Raw genomic sequence first — 25,367 nt, forward strand, 5'->3', positions numbered from 1 at the left:
TATTTTTGAGGAAACCTTTTATGTATTATTTTTTTCAGGGGGGTGAAACAATTACCTCGTCCTTGGAAGTGCACATTTGAGAACACATTAACAAATAGCGTAATCGCTTGTATACCGTTAGTGGGTGCTTGTGAATCACCAGGTGCCCTAAAATGGTTGATGGCGCTGGCCCAACATGGCACTTCACGAGCCTCTGCTCCTGAATTAGTTGCGCGGTGTCTTACACTGCTGGAGAAAGCTGCACGGTGTTTGCGGGAGCGAAGCAATCCTTATCATCAATTGTTACGCGCTAGGTAATATATTTTATTATCATTATCTTTTTTTTTCATTTATATGATTTTCTTTGCAAGACAAGACCAATATCTTGTCTGTCTTTTTGAACACATCTTTCCTTTTCAGTCATTAACTGTCATTTTCATTATATTTATTAATAAGCTAAACTTTAAAACAATCAAAACATTAATATCAATTTTATAGTGCAAAAATCGTTATTAAAGTCTAATAAAATTGTTTTTTTCCACAGGTTTGGTCTCTATGGCTTGGCCCTGGAGCGCAGTATATTCGCAGTGGAGATCCCCGAGTTTGGGCGCAGCTCCTCCCTGCCTGTAACGTACGCGAGCGTGCTCGCTGGCGACGTGCAGCCCCCTCAGGCACCTAAACAAGAGTCACAGCTTAGAGACTTGCTCAATATGCCGCTTGATGCTAGTAAGTTGACTTTTATATCTATAAAATATTAACAGTTACTTTGGTAAAAACAATTTTGTTGCCCGAATATAATTTTAATCTTTATCCTATGTTATAAGAATTCTAATATTATGTGATTAAATAATAAGTAACTTCATTTATTTTTTCAATTTATTCCGCGTCTACAAACGAAAAAAAAAATATAACATGTTGCAATTTATTTCTTTAATAAATAAATAAAATACCTGAAATATGATATCCTTATCATTTTCTGCTGTGATTGGTCTAATAAGTAACTACTTCTAAACAGATAAAGGATTTAATTATCTAATCAATCTCACGCAACACTAAAATCGTTTCCTTTCCAGTCGAGATAAAGAGCACAACAAACAACAGTCAAACACCCAACTGGTACGAGCTGGAGGGCGGGTTGGGTGCGTTGGCAGTAGTGGGCGAGTCCATGCCGTTGCACGTGAGTTGTCACGTCGCGTCGGATGGCACCAAGCTGGAGTCGGCCGCCACGTGCCACCCGCCGCCCGTCGTCAGCGCGCACACCGCTGACCCGCACCAGGTATCCTTTATTTATTTAAAAATGGCTTACCATGGCATATTTTTTTGTTAAAGCAATTCAAATTAATTTAAAATAAAGATTAGTACTTAGGTATCTATCTATCTATTCTAAATTATAGATAGGCTTTAAAAATATGTATTGCATACATACTAAAACTAAATTAGAAAAAAAAAACCTTAATTTTTATACTCGATTACCTCGCTATAGTTGTGGAACGTCGTGAAGGAAGGACAAATGAAACAAGCTTCCAAAGAGGCCGATTCGCCGGAAGATGCGGATGGTTCGATGATGGACTGCGATCCTCAAGATAAACCGGAGTTGGGTGAAGATAAACTATTCAAAGTACGATATTTTTTATCCATTCATTAATTTCTTTTTAAAATTAATTAAATTTATTTCAAATTATTTCGTTACCTACGAATAATGAATTCGTCACTACTAAATTTTCTGTTAACTTAAATTTTATTTTGGTCCTTCGAGGCGGATTATATTCCGTTTATTTTAATTTTATGTTAATTATTCGACCTTTCTATTCTAGAAGTGTTGATTATCACTTAGAGCATTGTAATTAATTTTTTAAACTGTTTATCAGGAACAAGAGCAATGTGGCATTCCGTGGGCAGCATTAGTGACCCGTCCGCCGCAGCACACGCTTGTGGTGGAACGCATGCACTCGGGCGCGCGCCGCTATATCGTGCTCGATTTTGGACACACCGTGCGACTTACTGATGTGGTGAGTAACTTGTCGTTATTTTTTAGGTATGTTTTTTTTTATGACTGAGCAAGCAACGGGGCAGGAATACTTGAATGTTGTAATGGACTTGGAATGTCTATTTCATTCTATGAAGTATTTTTTTTGCATAATTCCCATTTATCGACATTATCACATTTTTCGCAACATCTCTTGTTTAAGAAATCTACAAATTTAAATTTAATTTGTTCCTTGTTGTCCACAGATTATACCATCATGTTCAGACTTAGTGACATTGTGCATCGACATTTGGACGGTCGGCGAAGAGACAGACTGCGTTAAGTTAGCCTTCGCCACGGACATTGCGACAAAACACCTCGTGTTGTCTGATATACAGCCAGCTCCACTTTGCAGATATATGAAGGTAATCTTCTTATATATAAAAATGAATCGCAAAATGTGTTGGTAAGCGCATAACTCGAGAACGGCTGAACCGATTTAGATAATTCTTTTTTTATTATATTCCTTGAAGTACGAGGATGGTTTTTATGTAGAGAAAACGTAAATATGTACCACGGGCGAAGCCGGGGCGGACCGCTAGTCTTCTTATATATAAAAATGAATCGCAAAATGTGTTGGTAAGCGCATAACTCAAGAACGGCTGAACCGATTTCGATAATTCTTTTTTTATTATATTCCTTCAAGTACGAGGATGGTTCTTATGTAGAGAAAACGTAAACATGTACCACGGGCGAAGCCGGGGCGGACCGCTAGTAATTTATACAACCAAAAAATTAAAAAACGCGTTCGTTGTCAGAGTATGAGAAATAAAACGCCAGCATTATTAAAGGCAAAATTTTTAAGGTAAAAACTTTAAAAAAATCTTCATTTTACTTTATAGATTACAACAATAGGCCGCTACGGTATGTCAGCGATGAAATGCAAAATACCCCTGGGCTGGTTCTATGGAGAAATCGCTGAGATAGCTAACGTCACTGCGTCAATTAATGCGCTAAATGCATTACATCAAGATCTTAGTTGTCGATTCAGGTAAGCTATAACTTAATTTTACTAGCTTATAAGCGTTTTGATAATGAATTTAATTTATTCTACAAAGTATGTGGATTAAAACAAAAAAAAATATAAATTTTTCTGTGTGGTCATATTTCAATATATATTCATTTAATTTGTTTTTATTATTTGCAGATTGGCAACTGGAAAGCTAATAGATTTAATCAATCCATACCTTGAACTATACAACGGTAACGCCGCGCACATGATGGCGTATCTAAACCAAGCAGAAACCGACGCTAAAGTCGTCCTCGCATACCAGGAGTGCATAGAATTGCAGCAGCAGTTACACAACTGTACCAACATATTGAAACGTCTGCAAAATGTACCGGACTGCAGTGATAAAGTACTGGATGCTGTAGACGCTGGCCACGTTACGTCAGATGCGCTTCTAGATAGAGCGTCTACAGACAAACTGCGCGTGATAACTGAGAATGTAGTGGATCTGCTGCTGTATTTCTTGTTCCAAATGAATGATGTGGTGAGTTTAGCGTAACTGGTACAATCTTATGACTGCATATTATCATTTTTTTATGAATTTACTAATCTAAACATAATATAGGAAATTTAAAACTGTACATTGAGTATTTTGTAAAAAATAATACTTTGACAAAATAATACTAATATAAATAATATTGAAAAAAATGATACTGGGGTTATTAATATTTTATTTTAATATCCAGCAATACGGCGAAGTGAGCGCAGCATGGTGCCGCGGCGTGGTGTCGCTATCGTGGGAGCTGGGCGGGCGCGCGGGCGCCGCGGCGGCCACGCTGCTCGCGCGGCTGTGCGGCGCCGCGCGCTGGTGGGGAGCACTGCTCGCTGACCGGCTCGCCGCAGCCTTCGCCGCGCACGACGCGCCGCCGCACCCGCTCGACAGGTGAGCAAACGTCATAAAAAGCATTATAAAAAAATGTGTGCGTCCACTAGTGTACACACGTAAGAAGTGAAACTTATTTATGACCTTATTTTTCAAAAAATAATTTGCTGTATGCAACTTTACAGAAATACGTCTTTACGTAATACGTCGTACTTAACAACCCCGATAAAGAAGTTTCACTTCAATAATGCAAAAAATCGATTTCTAGATGTACTTTAAGTTTTTCTGCAGATTTAATAGGTGGTCAAACGTCTATTGTCATACACCGTATGTACATTGGAAATATAAATAACTAAAATAAACAAATATAAAGCATATTGATGAAAAAAATTAGTTACTTTTTAACTCACACATGATTTTGCTTTCATAGATGCCTGATTTCGATCATGTACATGTCTCGCAAGAGCATGTACGCGCACTGCGGCAGCCGCGACAACGGCGGCGTCACACAAGCGATGGCGGCGCGCACGCTGGAGCTCGTGCGCAGCGGGCCCGCACCGCCGGCCTTGCTGGCGGCTATGTTGGCTGCATTGGCTCATCTACTGGATGCTGCGCTCGCTAGCAACACACCGGCTAATACTCCGGCTAACGCGCACAATAGGTACAATAATATGGCTGATAACATTTTCTTGTGAAAATTTGTTGTATCCTACGAGCTATCAATCATTTTTTTCTGATTTTCTCAACATTGTTACTGTGATTTGTGTTTTTAAATTACATTGAGAGGAACAGTAACGAAGAAAAAACGAATTTTTTAGATTTTTAACAATTATTTCACGTTATCGAAATACAATTCAATAATTATATTTCAACAATACGAGGTTAAGTTCTAAAATGACATAATTTACTGTATCCAGATGGGACTGGGTGACGGGCGGGCGCGTGGGTGCAGCAAGCGGCAGCGAGTCACCCGGCGCGCCGTCGCCGCGCGCTGCCGAGTGCAAGCTGCACCGCCGCAAGCTGCACAAGAAGCTGTTGCACCAGATGCAGGAGCTCGAGGCGTCGCGCCGCGGCATACAGGTGGCGCTCGAGCAGCAGCAGGTTAGCATGCGTTTTTATATTGAGAATGTTTAAATAATTAACATTTGACGTACGGCATTGGGCTGGACTACCTTTATTAAAAGTGACGTTTAAGGGCCGATTTTTCAATGCTTGGATAAAACTTATCCGTCCAATAAAGTATTACACGATAATATTAAAATGTCACGTAAATTGTCAAATAAAGGCAATTAAAATACGTTTTTAAAATGGTAGTTTTATACATTATTCGACGAATAAGTTTTATTCAAGCATTGCAAAATCGGCCCTAAATGTTTTGTTAAAACTAATTTTTATGCCAGTTCCAAGTCATTGGTGATATATCTGATTTAGTTCAATATAAAAAAAATGTAAAGTACGCAATATTGACATGTTAAAGAATTGTTTTTATAAATAATTGAAAATAAAAAACAATGTATACTGCAAATTTCGAAAATTAATAAATTAAGGTATTTATCTAGAACGCCTATAAAATGTATTTGATCATTTTATTTGCAATTAATAAACCGTGTATTATTCGCAGCGCGCGCGGCTCACACTGAAAGCGCGCATGGCTTTGATGGGCAAGCGGGCGAGCGGTTCAAGCGGTGCGGGCAGCAGCACAGCCAGCACTGCGCGGCCCGCGGACGACGTGCGCATCGTGAGCCCGCAGCTCGCGTCCGCGCTCGCGCAGGCGCTGCTCACACACATACTCACTATTGACTCCACGCACGCGGCTGATCACCTGCTGCTGTGCGCTAAGGTGAGATTTTGTCTTTTTTATTTAAATTAATTCTTGTAAATGAAATTATTTCAGGAATTTTGTTTAGTATTCTGCTACGATTGCCGTGTAAGGGTGAAAACAAATAATAGAAATACAAATATTATTTATAGAACTTTATTACAACTTCATACAAATATTGAACTAACGATCAATATTTATTTTATTGTGTAATTCTATCTTAGTAAAATCTAGGGTTTGATTTTGCCGAGTATGCCATTTAGAAATTCAAGACTGACAGTCCACGCTCTCTGTAATGTGCGAAAAACAGTTCTCTAAATCAAATTGTCGTTTATCTCTAGGTGGTGGGTCGCGTGTGCGCGCTGTGCGGTGGGTGCGGCTGGTGCGGGTGGGGCGAAGGCGGTGGGATACTGGGGCTCGCAAGACGTGCTGTCACTCTGCCCCCATGGCCACGCCACGCTCTCACCGCGCTGCTGCAGGTTGGTACCGTGCAATAGTGGTAGATGATAAATCGGAAAATAAAATTCCTTTTTTTTTCTTGTAAATTTGTTATCTAAGCCAGATAAGTTGAAGTTAAAGCAGTTGAAGATACTTATGGTCTTTTTTTTTTTCGTTCAATTACAGCTTCTGTATATGTTCTATAGAAATTATCATTTGTCTGTCCCTTAAAATTATGAAAAAAAAAGACGTAAAAAAGTGTTGTGTAGAGCTATTAAGAAAATTATCAGTAAATGATGAAACCGGTTCTCAGTGTATTTAATCAAGTCTTAAATTTAATCAGGATCTAGTGGAATTTGAATGTGGTGAACCTACAACACCAGTAGCCGAAGAGTGGAACGCAGCTAGCTCGTCGCGTGTGACCGCTACGCTCGCTCACGACCAGCCTAACTTTGGGAAGGCTCCTATAAAAGGTTAATAAGTAAATAAGTGTTGTACTTGTTCTAATGTACAAAGTTTTATTGAAGATTATCCAGTAAATAATTTATATTTTGATGAATTTTATCCTTTATTCAAGTGATTGTACAATTAATTCCTAATTGGAACATGTTTGTTAATCATTGCAGATCTTAATTACTACATGGAATACCAATTGAGTCAATTAATCGAATCAGATGATTCAGAACCAGAAGAGAAACTGGAGCAGTATTTATTGGACGCTGTGAAGAAAGAGACAAAAACCAAACAAGCTGTCGATTTAAACACAAGGTATTATCTATCAGAATGTTGATTATAATTAAATTTTAACTTATTCTTCGAATATATTATTAAAAATCTATTTCAAAAGTGTGACTAAATGATCATCTTTTGATATTTTGCGGGTGACATTTTTATATTTTTGTTTTAAATCCATACAGCACGCTATCCTCGTGTGTGGACGCGCGGCTAGAGAGCGGACCGGCAGCGGCAGCGGAGGTGGCCGCTCGACGCGTATTAGCCGCTACTGCCCTATCTCTACCCGCGGCGTTACGCGCGCCCCCGCACCGGCCCACACCGCTACCCACCCCCTCGCCCCCCGCCCCACCTTCCCCGTCATCCCCCGCGTCCCCCGCCTCGCCTGCCTCCCCGCCGGCGCCCGCGAATAGACACAACCCGCCGCTCGCGCACACGCTATACGATGTGTTCAGACATCTCGCTCTGGAGTTCCCCAATCAGGTGAATATTTTGATTGAAATTAGATTTATAGATTTAATGGTAATTTCCAAGAATGTTTGTTTGATGGACGCTCATAATAATAAATATTGTGTTGTATTATATCCAATGAATTTAGGGAGATTATTATGCTGCTTCAGAATAATTATTACAAAAAAGAAATCACTTTAAAGCCAATAATCAAACTCATGAAAAGCAAACAATATAAATATTAAATACACTATAGACGCTATGGTATACAGTAACACTTGTAAACATTTTTTTTTGCAACAAAATGCATATCACTGTGAAATTTTGCAGTCATTTCTATAGTCTATGTTAGTTAGTGTCTGTTTAAATTCAAAATTTGACGCGTTATTATCATCCTAATCTCGCTTTATAGGTGGACTGCACGTTCATGGAGAACGTGGTGTCTCTATGGCTCACACTGAACGGCTCGTCGTGGGGCACGGGCGGCGGCGCGTGGTCGCTCGCCGCGCTCACCGTGCCCGCGGACGCGCCGCGCATCCGCCTCGCCTCCGACACGGTCACCGCGCTGCTCAAGTCGCTCACCGAGTGAGTATGCGTGTGTGTGTATGTGTGGAGCTGTGCGTCACTGTACGTGTATCCCTGCGCACGAGTGTGAGTGAGTATGCGCCGTGTGTGTGTGTGTGTGTGTGTGTGTGTGGAGCTATGCGTCACTGTACGTGTATCCCTGCGCACGAGTGTGAGTGAGTATGCGCCGTGTGTGTGTGTACATGTGTACGTGACTGCACCTGCGTGCGTGAAGAAGGTGCGCTGGAGCTGTGCGTACTTGCGGGATGTGTCATGTGACTCATAACAAACTCGAATTACTATTACCCGAATCTTAAAACCCCGAAAACTAAACCCCGTTGTTAGAACTTGTAAAGACAGATGTAATGAATGACAAATAGCGATAAATTTATCATAATTTATCACTTGAAATTTTCCTGGCGTATAGAAATTTTCCTTACTTATGGAAATTTTCCTGGCGTTTAGAAATTTTCCTGGCTTATAAACATTTTCCTGACTTATAGGAATTTTCCTGGTGTATAGAAATTTTCCTGGCTTATAAACATTTTCCTGACATACAAATTTTCCTGGCGTATAGAAATTTTCCTTTCTTATGGAAATTTTCCTGGCGTATAGAAATTTTCCTGGCGTATAGAAATTTTCCTTACTTATGGAAATTTTCCTGGCGTATAGAAATTTTCCCGACTTATCTAATTTTTCCCGACTTATCTAATTTTTCCCGACTTATCTAATTTTTCCTGACGTATAGAATTTTTTCCGACGCATAGAAATTTTCCTGGCTTATACATACAATTTTTCCTGACGGATAGAAATTTTCCTTGTTTATAGAAATTTTCTTTATGGAAATTTTCCAGCTTATAAACATTTTCCTGACGTATATAAATTTTCCTTCTTTAAAGAAATTTTCCTGGCGTTTAGAAATTTTCCTGGCTTATAAACATTTTCCTGACTTATAGGAATTTTCCTGGTGTATAGAAATTTTCCTGGCTTATAAACATTTTCCTGACATACAAATTTTCCTGGCGTATAGAAATTTTCCTTATGGAAATTTTCCTCGCGTATAGAAATTTTCCTTACTTATGGAAATTTTCCAGCTTAAAGAAATTTTCCTGACATGGAAATTTTCCTGATTTATAGAATTTTTTCCTGACTTATCGTAATTTTTCTGTCAATCGAAATTTCCCTAACTATTGTTAAAAGCATTTTTCTAATCTTCCTAAAATTGGAAATTTTTACGACTGATTAAAGTACTACCAACCACCCACCTATTCCTGGGAATAGGTGTGCTATGCTCTCTATCCATCAGAATGGCTCAGTATCTGCATAGCTAGCGAACGTATAAACTCGCCCGGTCGTTGGGCGCCTTCACCAGGGCCCTGGAATTATGGAATTATTATTAATTTCATGAACAATAATATCATCATCATCATTTTGATTGAAAACAATATTCATATATTTTTCTTTGCCCGCGGATTCCCCTGATGTTAAATTCGCATTAGTATGAGTCGTTTCACCGCTGTCAAAAGTTACCCATGGCCATGTCACATTAAAACGAATAAACACACTTTCGCATTTATAATATTACTAGAGGTCCGCCCCGGCTTCGCCCGTGGTACATATTTCGCAATAAAAGGTAGCCTATGTCCTTTCTCGGGTATCAAAATATCTCCATACCAAATTTCATGCAAATTGGTTCAGTAGTTTAGGCGTGATTGAGTAACAGATAGACAGACAGAGTTACTTTCGCATTTATAATATTATAGTATGGATTTATAATGTGGTGCTAATTTTTTTTGTAATAAATTATCCTGCTAACGCTATTGTATTTTCGTTGTTTTATTTCAAGTGAACACCCATACAATTTTGTCACGAGCCGCCTCTGGTTAGGTTTGAACTGCGACCCCACGCACGAGCCGAACGAGCGAAGCGAGCGTGCCGCGGCAGCGGCCGGCGAGTGCTAGAACCGACTCGCTATTGTTTTATTTGCCCATTACAGAAAGGTTTAAGTGTTAAAATCTATTCAGTAGGTTAGGTTAGGTTAGGTTAGGTTCCCCCTGGAAGGATTTCGTTTTTCTGGATATCGTTTATTTGAATTTTAAAAATCTGGACATTGTTTGTCTGGATATCAATTAACTGTATTTCAAAAATTTGTGTTTTAAAAATCTGGCTTTCGTGCATATGGATTACGGTCATCTCGATTTTGTGCATTTAGATTTCGTATGTCTGGAACTCATTCGTCTGGATTGTGAAACGTCGTACAAATGAAGAAATGGGCAAACGAAATTCGGAGTTGCGATTATATGGCTAACAAAACTTCGGAATATAAAAATTCGAGATTAAGATAGGTAACCCTTCTCGTAATGATTATACTTGAGCAGTTTATGTCAATTAGTGTTAAGCGCTTCTTCTACACGCAATGTGTTTTACTTTTTTGTACTACAATTATCATAATTATTATATCTTTGCTTATAAAAAGGTTGACTGCATTTTATTTAACTTTGACAAATTTATTCTAAAATAAAATACAATATTTATTCTTTAAAAAAATACAATAAATCTATCCTGTTCTATTCTTTAAATCCAATTATTACTTACAGATTGGAAAATATATCACTGCGTTGCTGGGTGCTTTCAATGCAGGCATTAGCATGGGTTGCTAGTTTACCTCTTCAGGTATATTATTTTATTTAATTCACCTAACCACATTGAACAGATGTTAAATTATTTGATTCGTCATTAGTAAAAATGATAAGTTTAATCAGTAATATAATATGTTAACAGACGGAAGGCAGCACTCAAACGATGGGCCGCGTGATCTTGGAGTGCGAGTACTTCGTGCCGGCGCTCGTTAAATTTGTATCCATTGACATTGCTGCAGATGGTGCCGTCGTTTCATCAGAGCCCTATTTGGTAAGTTATATTTATAATTTTCTTCATGTGCTGTATTTAATTTTAAGTTGATTACATGGTAAAAATTTTATACTTACTCTAACACGCGGAGAAAACAATATTTGATTTGACGTGTTTAATATATTGCATGTTGAAATAGATTTTATTGATATATCATATTTCCAATATGTATTAAGTTTCAATTATTGGGTAGATTATTTACTGAAAACTAAAAGGTTATTTTATATTTAATTTTTCCATCAATAGGGTGGCAGCACAGTCGGAGCTGGAGCAGGCGCTGCAGCAGCCCTCCAAGCAGTGGTATCCCGTGTAGTTGTGCCACGCGGTGCGGCTGGCGCGTTGTGCACATTACGTGCGCTAGCTGCGCTATGGCAGAGCGGCAATGCACATGCGCACGCACACCACGCACTCGATTTGCATGCGGCATTGTTACGGGCTGCGCACTCGCTGCTGCCCGCGCTCGCGCCCAAGCACATACACCACGCGCTGCCGTTGATTGAAGCTGTCGGTGAGTACTGTTATAATTATTATTAATTAGTTCCTGGAGGTTGTTTTACGCGAAATGTTGAAATATTTAAAGTGATTTATACTATTTATGTACGTAAGTGATGTTTTAATAGAAATATCAAAACCAGATTGACCTTAAAAGGCAACTGGATTATTTTATATAATGAGAGATTTAAATGTCTTACTTCTAAAGAATGTGTGTTAAGATTTTGTTCTTGAATGTATTATAAGAAATTAAACGCGAATTAAAGAAATTAGTTTGAATGTAATAATAATGTACTGCGATTCTACACAGCTACCTAATTGATGTAGGTAGTTGATAACAAATCGCAGCAAGTCAACGAGTATTAGTAAAGTGAGGGTAGTTGGGTTGAACGTCGTATAACGTCCGAGCCCTTATGCACGATTCGTACGAATGCGCCACGATTCAAAGGAAAGCGGCAATTTATAGTTTTTGACAGATAAACATGTTTTAACAGGAAATAGTGACAACTATTCATCCACAAAAACATCAAATCAAAAGTTACGTCTAACAGTATTGTAACGTTGTGTGTTTGTGTTGAAGCGGAGCAGTGCAGCGGGTGGGTGTGGTGGGGCGGCGCGTGGCGCGCGGAGGGCGGCGCGTGGGGCGAGGCGCGCGGCGGGCTGCTGGCCGACGTGCTGGGCGGGGCCCCGGCGCGCCGCCCGCCGCACCGCCGCGCCGTGCTCGCCTCGCTGCTGCTCTACTGCCGCAAGCTGCTCGCGCAACCGCTGCCGCGCGCGCGCTCCGCTGCGGCTGCTGCTGCGGGTGGCAGTAGCTCCGCTGAGCCCGCAACTCAGGTACGTGTACATACTATACGCATATAATTAATAATAAATACTTTTTTATTCCCATTTATTCATCCATATTTGTGTTAGTGTATTAGTGTATAATTATGTATATGTTATAATCTTAGAAACTATGTTAGTAATCCTATCATCATCCTACCATTTTTAATTGCATAGAATGTAAATTTTGAAAGCATGTACCATTACTTTGCTATGTAACGTTGGAGTAATTGAATAACAAGTTTTTGTAATAGGAAAGCCAAACAATAATTCGTTTTAATTTGATCTACTATCTATAAAATCGAATTAACTATAATTAAAATCTCTGTTGTGAGTCTTTTGTTTATTTTGTCCAATAAATCTTATATATAAAATTCTCGTGTCACAATGTTAGTCTGCATACTCCTCCGAAACGGTTGGACCGATTCTCATGAAATTTTCTGTGCATATCGGGTAAGTCTGAGAATAGGCCAACATCTATTTTTCATATGTACCACGGGCGAAGCCGGGGCGGACCGCTAGTACTCATATAAAAATATATACATTAGGCGGCAGCTAGCCCCGAGAGTACCTCCAGCGGTGGTAGCGGTTCGGGCGGTGAGGAGAGTCAAACAGACGAAAGCAAACAGGCACAACAACAGTCTGCGGGCACTAACTTGGAGGACGAGCGCAAGCACGTACCGCGTCCGCCTTGCCTAGCTGACACCGGTACGTTATTATTTTATTAGATTTCCTTTTTTAATTATATCAAGGAACCCGAATATTTTTAATCATTCATCAGGATTTCTATGAATACTCTCTGTCTTTGACAAACAACTGCTGACTTTTCTATGTGAAAAAACTTTGTGATCATTGAATTTCACTTTCTTAAAATTTTTATATTTATTTTACATAAACTTATTGTTTTGCAGTGTTGCAACATCCTACAATCATGGAAAAGTTCTACAGGACACTATCAATGTGCGATGGCATGACCACAATGGTAGTAAATTCAAGTAAGTTAAAAAGTACCTAATTATATACATATTAGGTACATACTTAAAAATTATTTTGAAATTCACGATTCATAATTTATGCCTTTGTAATTTAAGGCGGAAACGTAGAGAACTCAACGGAGCAGTGCTCTCTGAAGGAGGAGGTGTTCTGGTTGGTGGCGCACATTCCCGCGGTGGCTTCCAGCCCTGTGCTTATGTTGCCCGCACTTATACGTTACCTCTGTAAGTAATAAGATAAAAATACATACTAATATTACGAATGCACGATAGCTTATAAAAAACAAATTTATGAGGCCCATCTGTATACCTACGTGTCCACTCTGCATAATATAAGATAACATTAAAAAAAAGTTTATGTATAATTACTTCTAAATATTTAATCAATCAATGTTTAGATGTTCGGCTGTTAAATAACTTTTCATATACTAGTTCTTCTCTGTATTGATTGTTTTCAGATTAAAGCAAGTTAGAAAAGTTAAATTGTATTTATTTTTTCAGCCAAAGACGAAGTGGTGAATCTCTCTCAGGCGATGCAACAACTGCTTATGCGACTTTTGGACAAGCCGGAGGTTTTAGCCGCATTCATAGACGCGGGTGGTATGGACCTTGCTGTCAAAAAGCTCAATGCCTGCCACCAGGTAAATTTATTAAAAGTACTATTCTATTCAAGAATTTCATAGCTTCCTAGGATATTCATTAAAAACAAAGGAACTTAACCATGGGTTTTTTTATGATTTTAAATTTTTTATAGTATCGGTAGTTGCTACATTATTAATAAAATCTAAATTATTTTCAACTAAAATATTCCTACAGGCGGGTCCAAGCAGCAGTCAAGGGCTGGTATCATCTCTAATGAACCACTTGAAGCTTCCCCCGCAACTTATCAACCTATCTACGCCCGCTGCTTCCAGTAGTAAGAAAACGCAGCCGCCGGTCATCGAAGCTACCGATGGGCTTATCAATATTGCACCATTCTGTAAGTTTTCTACTTTTCTTGTTAGTACTTATAATGGTCCATCATAAATTTGGACGTTAATTTTGGATAAGGTGCTTAGTAAAAACTTCTATTGTGAACATTGCATAATGTAATTGATTTTTTTTATCAAGTTGTAATTAATGAAATTTCTAATGTATTGTATTTTAAAGTGAAGTTATACTATACTTCTAATATGTACTGTAAACACAGACATTTAAAAAAAATACACTATTACACTGTATTGGCCGGTGGCCTAGCAATAATAACAATACCTTAAAAAAATATTATGTATTTTGTCATTACATATGTAGTAAAGTAACATCATGTATTTCTAGTAGTAAAATGTAGTGGATAATTTATCTATACTAATATTATAAAGCTGAAGAGTTTGTTTGAACGCGCTAATCTCGGGAACTACTGGTCCGATTTGAAAAATTCTTTCGGTGTTAGATAGCTCATTTATCGAGGAAGGTTATAGGCTATACAGTGTGTCCGGACATGACATACCGATATTTGAAGGGGCTATTCTCCAGGTATTTTTATCGACAATTCAACCCCTCTAATGTCCCCTACCTCACCCCCCTCAAAATGGCAAACCTATCAATTCGGATAGTGAATTTATGAAAATTGTAATAACTTCGAAAGTGAGTGTCACAAAATACTAAATTTGGTTTTATTTGAACAATAACAAGTTATTCTAGGGACCACTAAACAAATTTAATTGATAAGAGTGATGAAACATACTTTAAAAAATTCGAAAACCATTTTGAGGGGGGTGAGGTAGGGGACTGTAGAGGGGTTGAATAGGCATGACGAAAGATTTTGAAATCCTCTTCCATAATGTGTGTATACGTTTACTATACAAGAAAAACCCTATATTTCGGTAATATACTTAAATTTAACGAAGATAAAAGCCATTTTTCAAAAAATATTTATTAACTGTGCCAAAACAGCTCACAGGTGTCATGGCGTAGGCGTGACGTCAAACTTTGGTAAATACGTAATTATTTGTACGCATTGCGAAGAAAATTAAAAAAGTCTTTATTTAATATGTGTTATAGAAACGAATTTCAAAGTTTATGAGTGGTGTGCAGTATTGCAGTGTGAATCCACATAAAAATAATGCTCAAAAATGTGTTAGTAATTATTTCAAGCGAGAAATAATAAGAAATGATTGTATAAAGTTGGTGCGGAGAACCCCGAACCACGTATTCGTGAATTCGCAATTGTATTTCTGTTCTTAGTCGATAAAGCATACGTGAAACAATAGAAAATAAATAAAAATGCGTATTCTCAACATATTCATAACAACAAAACACATCTGACGCGAGTTGTTTACTTAAGCGTGACGTCACGCGTGTTTTAGTCAAAATGGCTAACTGCAGAATTTCAATGTTTTATTTTATTGATAATCTCATTAATCTTAAGGCTGCAGTCTAGCAAAATTGCGTTTTCAACAAGTTATTTGACAATTTTTTCCCGGCTAATGAAATGATAAACTGAATTTTTTTTTCTTGTTTATCAATTAGTGTTATATACGCAATGCGCGTGAATTTTTTCACATTTATAAAGTTACTTTATGTTACCTTAATCAGGCCTTCAAGATAAGTCTCTTTCCCCCAAAGACATTTCGAGCTAAGTTTGTGCACTCACTACGTTGCAACCGATTACAATTTACACAATCTGATCAGCGCATTATTATCCTTATATAGTCGTTATTAAAAACTGCTGAATACATTTGCCGAAAAACTTATGATTTTCTTAATTAGAACGTTATAAATTCATTAAATTTCCCAATTTTTGCCTTACAAAATCTATTGATAAATACTGCTAAAAGTTATTTTTTCCATTAATTTATTCGAGTTGGTTGAAGACCAATGAGTATTAATCCTTTAAAAAATTTTTTTTTTGAATTTTGATAATTCTTTAAATATTAAAAAAATATGTAAAATAATTAGAAAAAATCCTAGCGAATTTCTTTAGTCGCGCTCCTTGTGCCGGAGCGTTCTGACGTGTGCTCTACGCTCGATTTTCCTTCATACCGAAGTGAAAGTTGCTCTACTTCATTAAATTAAATATTTTTGTTAATTGATTATTTTTATCTTAGTTTTGTGCAAATATTCGTATTTTTAAACATTTGATTTCGATATGGAAAATAAACGAAAAAAATACGCGTGTAACTACACTAGAAAAAAAATTATCTTCGAACATAAAGTTAATGAAACCAAATAGATTGCAAAGGTGATTGGCAACAATTTCTTTATTTTACGGGGTGTCAGTAAAGGGATGTATATTTCTTTAAAACTAAAGTAAGCTCATAAATTTTCTTATAATATAATTTTTTTGAAGTTCCAAAAATGTTTATTTTTCGTTTGAGAAATACGAAATATAATATAAACTTGTATTGAGAACTTGAACTTCCCAAGTTCATCCGGGGAAATCCCCATACGGGGAAAATGATTTGTTTACTCCAAAATTGATCCGAGGTGTTTTAATTTTTTCTTCTAGTCATTTTCAACGTAGCGGCATGTTGTTTGATTATTAATTTTGTAACTTAAATACAGGATGTTGGTTTTATATTCTGATCTTACAGACGCGCTGACAAATTTAGTCCGCCATTTCTAGTTTAGTCTACCAACTCTAAGTACCAATATTAAAACGAATGGATTATCATCACATCATCAAAACTCAGATGTAATGGAAGATCACAATAACGTAGAAAATTCAGTGGGTGTTGAGAACTAAACAAACAGAAGTAACAGAGACGCGAAGAATAAAAAAAGAGGACGAAAACGATAATTCGTTGATGCTTTCCCTTTTCGACGTATTGTTAGGGTACATCACCAATCTGCAAAAAACAAAACTGATGATTCCCAATTGCTGATTAAAAATGAAAAACAAATAATCGACAACAGTGGTGAAAATTTGCTGATCACAATGAAACATCCTTCAGTGGTAGCAGATTTACTCATTTAAAATGTATCGGTGAACAGCGTAAAGGAGAGGAGGACAGGAAAACATTATGAATGTGGATGGTGGATTGTATACAGGGTGTAATTGATAAGTATGTGCAGGCGATTATGACGTTATTATTGCAGGTATCAAAAAACTTAAAGCTGATATCGAAATTACTTTACCTAATGAGCAAAATGACAATAATAACTTTTTAAAAGTATAACGATAATTATCTAAAAAATTTACTTTATACACTCCCATATCAAAAAGGGAAAATGGGACTAGTAGAAGTTAAATGTCTAATTCCGGCAAAAGACATGAATGCGGAAGATGCGGTTAAAAAAATTTAATATTTGAAATACAATGCAAAAAATAACACTTTTGTCATAGATAAGAATCATGACTATTTTTTCCAAATTCAGGGACAACTAAACGTTGCAGAAGCAGAAGTCTGCTTATTTGCTGTTTGGACTGGAGTGAATCATTCGTTAAAAATAGAATATATAAAAAAGTATGTAACGTTTAGGCAAAATAAAATGATGGACCATTATCAAGATTTTACATAAATTGCCTACTGTCAGAATTGATTGATTCGAGACTTCAGCATTCGATGCCCATCAAGGACCCATCCTATATCATTCAAGCGATTGAAAAAAAAGAGATAAATCCAGTGCAACCGATAAAGCATCAGAATGCTAGCAAAAGATTTATTAGGTTTATCAATATAAATCTATATATTATACATAATATAATAAATCTGTAGAAGACGCGAAGACTGACATCCGCGCGGACGGAGTCGCGGGCGGAAGCTAGTCAGAAATAAATATCTTTTGTTTTCATTTGCGTATTTTTCTATTTTATAATTTTTTAACACAAACATTACATTTTTTTTATTATATACAAAATTTGTTTATCCGTTTTATTAGTTAAACTGAACAACTTTCACTAAGAAACTTAGGTCGAAAAAAATGTACAGAGTTATGCATTTTGTATGGAAAGCTTATTTTTTTTTATATTTCGTCCAAATTTCTTTATAAAAGTTGATCAGTTATATAAACATGAAGTTGAAGATATCAATAGAAAGTATTCGCAAATTTTGTGTACTGATAAAAAAAATCACCCGGTGTAATTTTCACGAAAATTGTTTCAAATTGTCATTTTTGGTACTTATTACGAATATTAAATTATACGAATGATTTAATTTTTAAAAATTAAGTGGAGCAACTTTCGCTTAGTACATTTGTATTATTTACATATAGGATGACAGGATGCATTTGTTTGCACTACTAGACCAAGCCCTTAATGGTTTTAAGATTTCTAAGTCACTATATTGAATTTATTTATTGTACATTTTCCCTTAAAAACACTAATACGATCATTTATGGATACTGTCGTCATGCCTATTGTCGATAAAAATACCTGGAGAATAAATAGCCCCTTCAAATATCGGTATGTCATGTCCGGACACACTGTATATCATCACGCTACGACTAACAGGAGTGGAGCCACGGGGGTGAAACCGCGCGGAGCAGCCAGTATAAAATAAATGAGGTTTGTATTATGATGTGCAGGCTCAGTGTCGTGCGGCAACCCGACGGCGCAGGCGGCGGACGTGCTGCTGGGCGGCGGCGCGGAGGGCGCGCGCGGGGCGGGGTGCGCGGCGCGGCGCGTGCGCGCGGCCGCCTGGTCCTACCACTTCTTCAGCGCGGACGACGCGTCGCTCGCGCTCAGCCTGCACCTGCCGTACGCGGCGCGCCTGCACGAGGTGCACCTGCAGCCGCACGTCACCAGCCTCGCCAGTTAGTACTCGACGCATATAGCACGCACCGTAATAATGAAACGGCAACTGCTAATGTTAAAATGTGGACATAAATAGGATTTTATGTTTAATAGACATTTAACATTTCATTGTAAATTAACGTTTTGTATCAAATATTAATTTAATAGGATGATATTTATCATTCATTTATATCAAGTAAATAGCTTTTATCACAGTAGTTTTTTTTACATTTTGTAAAGTTAATCCGCCATAAAGAACTTTTTTTGACGTGATAACGTTTTTAAAATCGTTTTAGTCGGGTGACATGTTCAGAAACTTGTATCACACCAAAACCTCACGAGCGCGATCGCAGGTATAACGAGAGAGAGACGGACCGATCTCCCGTCTCATCTCGAGCGCTGCCACCAATAAGACGTTATCACGTAAACATCTCGATCGTAAACCTACTTTACAAACAACCAATTTTTTATTTTATTCAAGGAAAACTTATTACTAATCTCATAATATTATGTTCTATTACAAAAACTATTTCTGTATATAGCGTGCCCTGGAGCTGTAGGTGTAGAAGCTGGTTGCGGTGGCACACTGGCCCCACTTGGCCCGCCACAAAGCACCGCCGGCATGACATTCATTCGGCTGGTACTAGCCCGACCCATCGTATGCACAACAGTGCAACTGCGTCTGTACAGACCACGAGACTCGTCGAATATGGGCCTGCTTCAGTTGCGTTTGCTCGCCGCGCCCGCGTTCGCGCCGCAACCGCCGCTGCCGACTCTGCCTCCGACGTCGGATGTGCACAATACGTCCTATACTCATGATAGTACTGGGTGAGTGTTTAATAGTTAGTTTTATTTCTATTCTTATAAGCTTAAATTAAAAATATTTATTTATTTATTTATTTATTTATGATAAGGTACCTTACAGCTATACAATTACAAAATATACAATTATTAAATAGTAAGTACTGATATGATAAAGTTATTGATACCGTTTGTTTCCCGTTTTATAATTTACCAATTTATTAAATACAATTATTTCCTGTTTATTAGAATTTCAACTAACATGGGCAAATGAAACGGAATAAAATTTAAACATGTACAGTCAGAAGCATAAATATATTACCATTTGCAGATTAGCAAAAATATCTGTCATAAGAACGGGTTCAATAATATCTGTCTGCCCGTATACAGCAAAAATATCTGACATTATTAGGCAGCATAATAAAGTGGCATCAAAATTATATGACGAAAATGTAGAGCAAATAATTGTGACAACCTCTCGAAGCATAAATATGTGACGTCACCTAGGAGGCAATAATATCTGACACAATTTTATATTTCTGTATTGTAAAATATAATTGATTCCTCACAAAAAGCATAAATATGTGACACTAGCTTTCCGCCCACGGCTTCGCCTGCGTTTTCACAGAAATACCGCATAGTTCCCGTTCCCGTGGGAATTTTGGGATAAAACCTATCCTATGTGTTAACCCAAGTTACCCTTTATATGTCTGCTAAATTTCATTGTAATCGGTTCAGTAGTATTTGCGTGAAAGAGTAACAAACACACACATACACATCTTCACAAACTTTCGCATTTAAAATACTAGATTAGTAGGATAGGATTATAGTAGGACTAGTAGGATAAGATAGGATAGGATTTTAAAAAGGCCAAACGTTTTTTTATTGAATTAGTGTTTTGTATTTTGCTGGGGTAAGAATATGAACAAAAGACACATTATATTTTGTAAATATTTTTTATTTAAATGAAATTACTATAATATGATAACTTGCCATAATTTTCGATACTCAATAAAATAATAGCAATATTATAGGTAAATGAAAATGAATAACCAATGAATAACGAAGCAATCGTGTCAAACGCCGCTAACGTCAAATATAACAAAACAATTTCTAAATAATACACGAAGGTTACACTGAACCTTCAAATAAAATAGATCTACCCAAGTGGGTATTCATATAAGTATATGAATACTTTAATTTTGTCATGATATGATATCCTTCTAATATTATAAATGCGAAAGTTCGTATCATGTAAGGATGTTTGTTACTCTTTCACACAAATAAAAGACAAAACAATGGAATTTGGCACACACATAGAAGGTAACTTGGATTAACGCTTATGAGAGCTTTTATCCTGGAAATCCCACAGGAACGGAAACTATGCGTGTTTTTCTTTGAAAACGCGGGCGAAGCCGCGGGTGTTAAGCTAGTAGGATATAATATCTAGACATACAATATGTAGTATACAACGACGGCACATATTTATTAATATGATAATCATGTTTTAAAACAACGTAGTTAAAATAAAATTTATTTATTTTATATTAATTCAATATTAAATTGAAAATAAAATTGTGTCAGATATTATTGCTTCCTAGTTTGTCAGATATTATTGCTTCCTAGTTGATGTCACATATTTATGCTTTTTGTATGGAATCAACGCAAAATACAGAAATATAAAATTGTGTCAGATATTATTGCCACCTAGTTGGTGTCACATATTTATGCTTTGTGTGAGGAACCGATGCAAAATACAGAAATATAAAATTGTGTCAGATATTATTGCCACCTAGTTGGTGTCACATATTTATGCTTTGTGTGAGGAATCGATGCAAAATACAGAAATATGAAATTGTGTCAGATATTATTGCTTCCTAGTTGATGTCACATATTTATGCTTTTTGTAAGGAATCGATGCAAAACACAGAAATATGAAATTGTGTCAGATATTATTGCCACCTAGTTGATGTCACATAATATGTATGCCGTGAACGGGAACTATGCGGTATTTCTGTGAAAACGCAGGCGAAGCCGCGGGCGGAAAGCTAGTGTCACATATTTATGCTTTTTGTGAGGAATCAATTATATTTTACAATACAGAAATATAAAATTGTGTCAGATATTATTGCCTCCTAGGTGACGTCACATATTTATGCTTCGAGAGGTTGTCACAATTATTTGCTCTACATTTTCGTCATATAATTTTGATGCCACTTTATTATGCTGCCTAATAATGTCAGATATTTTTGCTGTATACGGGCAGACAGATATTATTGAATTTGTTCTAGTGACAGATATTTTTGCACATCGCCCCCTAGGCATATATTATTGCTCGTGACTGTACATAAGAAGGCATTTTTGGTAAAATTAATTGATGCATGAATGATGATGCGTGATGAATTGGTTAATTGATTTTTATAACATATTATATTTTTATTATTAGAAACAACTGGGCGAGCGTAGTATGCGCGTGCGTGCGTGGTCGCGCGGCGTGCGGCGGCGGTGCAGTTCGCGCGTTATGCGGAGCGCTGCTGGCTGGCGGTGCGCCCGCGCATCATGCGCACTTGGCACTGCTGGCCGCGGCGCGTGCGCAGCCCTCGCTGCAGGAGCCTTTGCTCGACCGCTTGCTGGATCTCGATGCCCATGCGCACGCACATGGTATGATACATTTTACGTTTAGTTTAAAATTCAATTTTGCTGTAAAATTTATATCAATTAAGCTGGCTCAGCTAAACTGCTGTAACTTTCAAATATTTTATTTTTATCAGAATTTTTCGGTAGAAATATGTCTGTGAAATCAAATTCAATTTTGTTTTTTGGGAATTGGAAATTTTTAAATTCAATTTTACAATACATCCCAATAGCTTGAAAGTAATCAGACACTGAGTATATTAACCCATTGAGCCCTGAACGGCCAGATCCGACCGTGACACAATAGATTTTCTATTGTGTCTCTGATTCCGGGGCCTGATGGATTAACTATTAAGCAATATGCACTATGTGTGCAGCGTTCCAGCCGCTGCGCGGCAGCACGAGCAGCATGAGCGGCGTGTGCGGGCTGGTGGCGGCGCTGTGCCGCGCGTGCGGGGCCGGGTGCGCGCGCGCCTACCTGCGCTGGCTGCACCGCGCCGCCGAGCGCGCGCTGCAGCTGCGCGCCGCGCCCTCCGCCGCGCTCGTGCACACGCTCGCTGCGGTAACGTTACACTCTGTTGATGCATTACTCTGTGTACCGAAACTTGTTAAGCACGTGACCATGCGTTACTAACTCATTACTCTGCGTATCGCAAATTTGCTAACCACCTAACCACACGTTACACTATCGATACATTACTCTGCATACGACTTGCTTAAATCGACGCTGTGTATAATTTTTTAATAGTTTTTTACTTACCGTTTCTGTACTTCACACGATATATAATAATATAAGTATACAACAATAGGGTACTCGCACACATTTTGTTATTTTGTGCTCAAAACAAACCAATTTGTTTGCCTATTAATTAATTATTTGAAGCCCATAATAATTTTAAGAAATCTGATTTAATTTATATTGTTTTAATCTTGAATGTATTTCGAACAGGTATTATGGACACTGAAAGAAGAAAAACTTATGGACAATTTGGAAGAATTGATAACTGATGATCTGTTTGAGCTTATCTGTACTTGGGTTACTGATGTGAATGAAGCCAGTTTATTAAAGAAATCACTGGATGCTGGTAAGTTTAATGTTAATCGTCTAAAATATAATAAAATCGGTAAATTACAGTTTAAGGTTTCCCTAATTCATACATTTTTTTTTCAGTAATGTGTTCAATGTGCTACATTAGACCTGAATTGTTCAAACTGCTGTTGGAAAGAATGGAGATACCCATCGATTCTGAAGAAAGGTAAGCATTTATTTTATTTCCAGAAAATAAGTTTACTATTTTGTTTGTAATAAATCAATAATTAATGTACAATGCATCAAGCTCTATTGCCAATTGCATTATTTTTTGTAAGCAAATGTATTTGCCTGGCAAATAGGTTATCGTTATCCTTCTTTGTAAATTTTATATATTAACTGCTGTTCGAATATGACTTTGATGTTTTATTCGAAACTTTTTTTAAAACCATTGAGGCTATTTTGCTCGAATATAAATATTCTTTTACTGTGAATATTGCGGCGCACAAAGCGTCGAGTATTCGCAGGGACGTTTCATTACATGTAAGTATCCGAAGAATGCTCCAGTGTAAACACACCGTTATGTAAATGTCGAGCGTTTGTAAACGGCGAAATAATACAATTTGCCTGCCACATTACATTATCAATAATGATACCTAATTAGGTCGTTAAGTACCTCGAACTCTATATTTTATAGTCGGGCCAATTTAATGGCAACATTTGACGTCTATTAATTTTATCTTCGAAGAGAGCTGAACCTGCTTCGAAGAACCTGCTTAAAAACATCGATTAAAGTGAATTATAGTCCTTTTCACCTAGGATGATTCCTGTGACACTTCATCGTGTTCCGAATTACGTATTATATGTTTAAAAAGTCAAAATAATTTTAGTGCATAATATTTTTATTTTGTGGCGGCATTATTACCAAAAATATAAAAATGAAACATCGTAAGCTTATAAATAAAAAACAGTATTGTTTAGTTTAATATAATGAAAAATAAAATAAAATAACACAAAAATATAATACCTACGCAATTCGTGTACATGAAATGGATCGTTGAAAAATCATAGAGTTGGAAAATCGTATAATCGGCGCCCATCTTGTGATCGTTTGTCAATCGAGTCAATCGTCTGTACGAGTGCGTCAGCCTTGTATACAAGTTGCATTTTTATATTGATACTTTACGTGGTATTCTGTTATTGTTACTAATTGTTATTGTTGACTTTTTGTTGCTGTTGTTTGCTAAGTTTCCTTAGTTAATTGTTGGCGAAATGCCGAAAAAACTAATTTTGGTACTTTATTCAAATCGATTTCATTTCCATATAGAATATTATCGATTATCGGAAACAATTGATACGATTTCAGTAACCGACATCTCTATACGTGTCAAAAATCGATGTGTCACAGAAATCATCTTAGGTGGAAAGGACTATAATCGATACGGACTTGAAACATTTGTCAATCGAATTTGAAACACATGTCAATTTTAAAATTCATCAGGCGAATCCCTGTCCCAGTAATATACTTTCTTTCGTAAATTTAAGGAGCAAAATAAGACAAGTATCTACATAATTAAAAAAAAACACAACGCATTTATTAAAGTGAAACTTTTATTACATCGTCTCAAACTTTTTGTTCTGTGTAGCGCAAGCCGCGTGTACAGTTCGAACAGTTTCACTTTTACCGTGGTTTCATAAAACCACACAATATTTTTTTAATTTATGATGATTTTTTATTCACAAGTACCCAATGCATTCGATTCTAGATGTCAGATTTCGATTTTTGGAGTAACGTCTCTGGTATTAAAATTGCAGCGGCGTCAGTTCTTTAAATCATAAAATTATGTTTAGAATGGTTTATCAGTACAATCAAATCCTAAAATTACTTGTATAAATATGTAATCGTAATTGAAAAATTTTAAGCAAATGTGCAGTTCTAACAAAACAAAAAAGTATATTATTTTATGTCGTCATTACTAGGTTACGTTGTTGAATTTTGTTGATCTGTCAAATGTTGTCTATTAAAATGGCTCTACTATAAACATTTGTTTTAATTACAATGTAGTGTTTAAGTACTGAGAAACATTTAATACAAAGTCAGGCGATTATATCCGTTATCCATTTCGCGGAATC

The 25,367-nt window shown here is 37.0% G+C and overlaps 1 protein-coding gene across 2 annotated transcripts in view; it reads left to right on the top strand.

Moving 5' to 3' along the window:
* Window positions 1-25,367, top strand: part of Bruce (BIR repeat containing ubiquitin-conjugating enzyme) — a 48,581-nt gene that overhangs the window by 9,407 nt on the left and 13,807 nt on the right. For both annotated transcript variants that reach the window (XM_089706611.1, XM_089706612.1), the window contains exons 8-39: window positions 39-293; window positions 524-705; window positions 1,053-1,255; window positions 1,463-1,597; window positions 1,848-1,988; window positions 2,212-2,370; window positions 2,848-2,996; window positions 3,153-3,498; window positions 3,701-3,897; window positions 4,268-4,498; window positions 4,755-4,938; window positions 5,459-5,677; window positions 5,998-6,135; window positions 6,438-6,567; window positions 6,721-6,862; window positions 7,012-7,309; window positions 7,689-7,861; window positions 10,438-10,513; window positions 10,622-10,750; window positions 10,997-11,258; window positions 11,823-12,076; window positions 12,613-12,772; window positions 12,976-13,059; window positions 13,156-13,281; window positions 13,558-13,697; window positions 13,873-14,035; window positions 18,562-18,789; window positions 19,312-19,597; window positions 22,017-22,231; window positions 22,582-22,766; window positions 23,154-23,289; window positions 23,376-23,460. In XM_089706611.1, the coding sequence (XP_089562737.1) occupies window positions 39-293; window positions 524-705; window positions 1,053-1,255; window positions 1,463-1,597; window positions 1,848-1,988; window positions 2,212-2,370; window positions 2,848-2,996; window positions 3,153-3,498; window positions 3,701-3,897; window positions 4,268-4,498; window positions 4,755-4,938; window positions 5,459-5,677; window positions 5,998-6,135; window positions 6,438-6,567; window positions 6,721-6,862; window positions 7,012-7,309; window positions 7,689-7,861; window positions 10,438-10,513; window positions 10,622-10,750; window positions 10,997-11,258; window positions 11,823-12,076; window positions 12,613-12,772; window positions 12,976-13,059; window positions 13,156-13,281; window positions 13,558-13,697; window positions 13,873-14,035; window positions 18,562-18,789; window positions 19,312-19,597; window positions 22,017-22,231; window positions 22,582-22,766; window positions 23,154-23,289; window positions 23,376-23,460 (5,811 nt within the window). The remainder of the gene's footprint in view (window positions 1-38; window positions 294-523; window positions 706-1,052; window positions 1,256-1,462; window positions 1,598-1,847; window positions 1,989-2,211; window positions 2,371-2,847; window positions 2,997-3,152; window positions 3,499-3,700; window positions 3,898-4,267; window positions 4,499-4,754; window positions 4,939-5,458; window positions 5,678-5,997; window positions 6,136-6,437; window positions 6,568-6,720; window positions 6,863-7,011; window positions 7,310-7,688; window positions 7,862-10,437; window positions 10,514-10,621; window positions 10,751-10,996; window positions 11,259-11,822; window positions 12,077-12,612; window positions 12,773-12,975; window positions 13,060-13,155; window positions 13,282-13,557; window positions 13,698-13,872; window positions 14,036-18,561; window positions 18,790-19,311; window positions 19,598-22,016; window positions 22,232-22,581; window positions 22,767-23,153; window positions 23,290-23,375; window positions 23,461-25,367) is intronic.

The sequence above is a fragment of the Colias philodice genome, chromosome 18 (assembly GCF_061535455.1).
Source record: "Colias philodice isolate Cphi_HAF_F1 chromosome 18, ilColPhil1 Martin Lab GWU primary, whole genome shotgun sequence".
In the NCBI taxonomy this organism is placed as follows: Eukaryota; Metazoa; Arthropoda; class Insecta; order Lepidoptera; family Pieridae; genus Colias; species Colias philodice.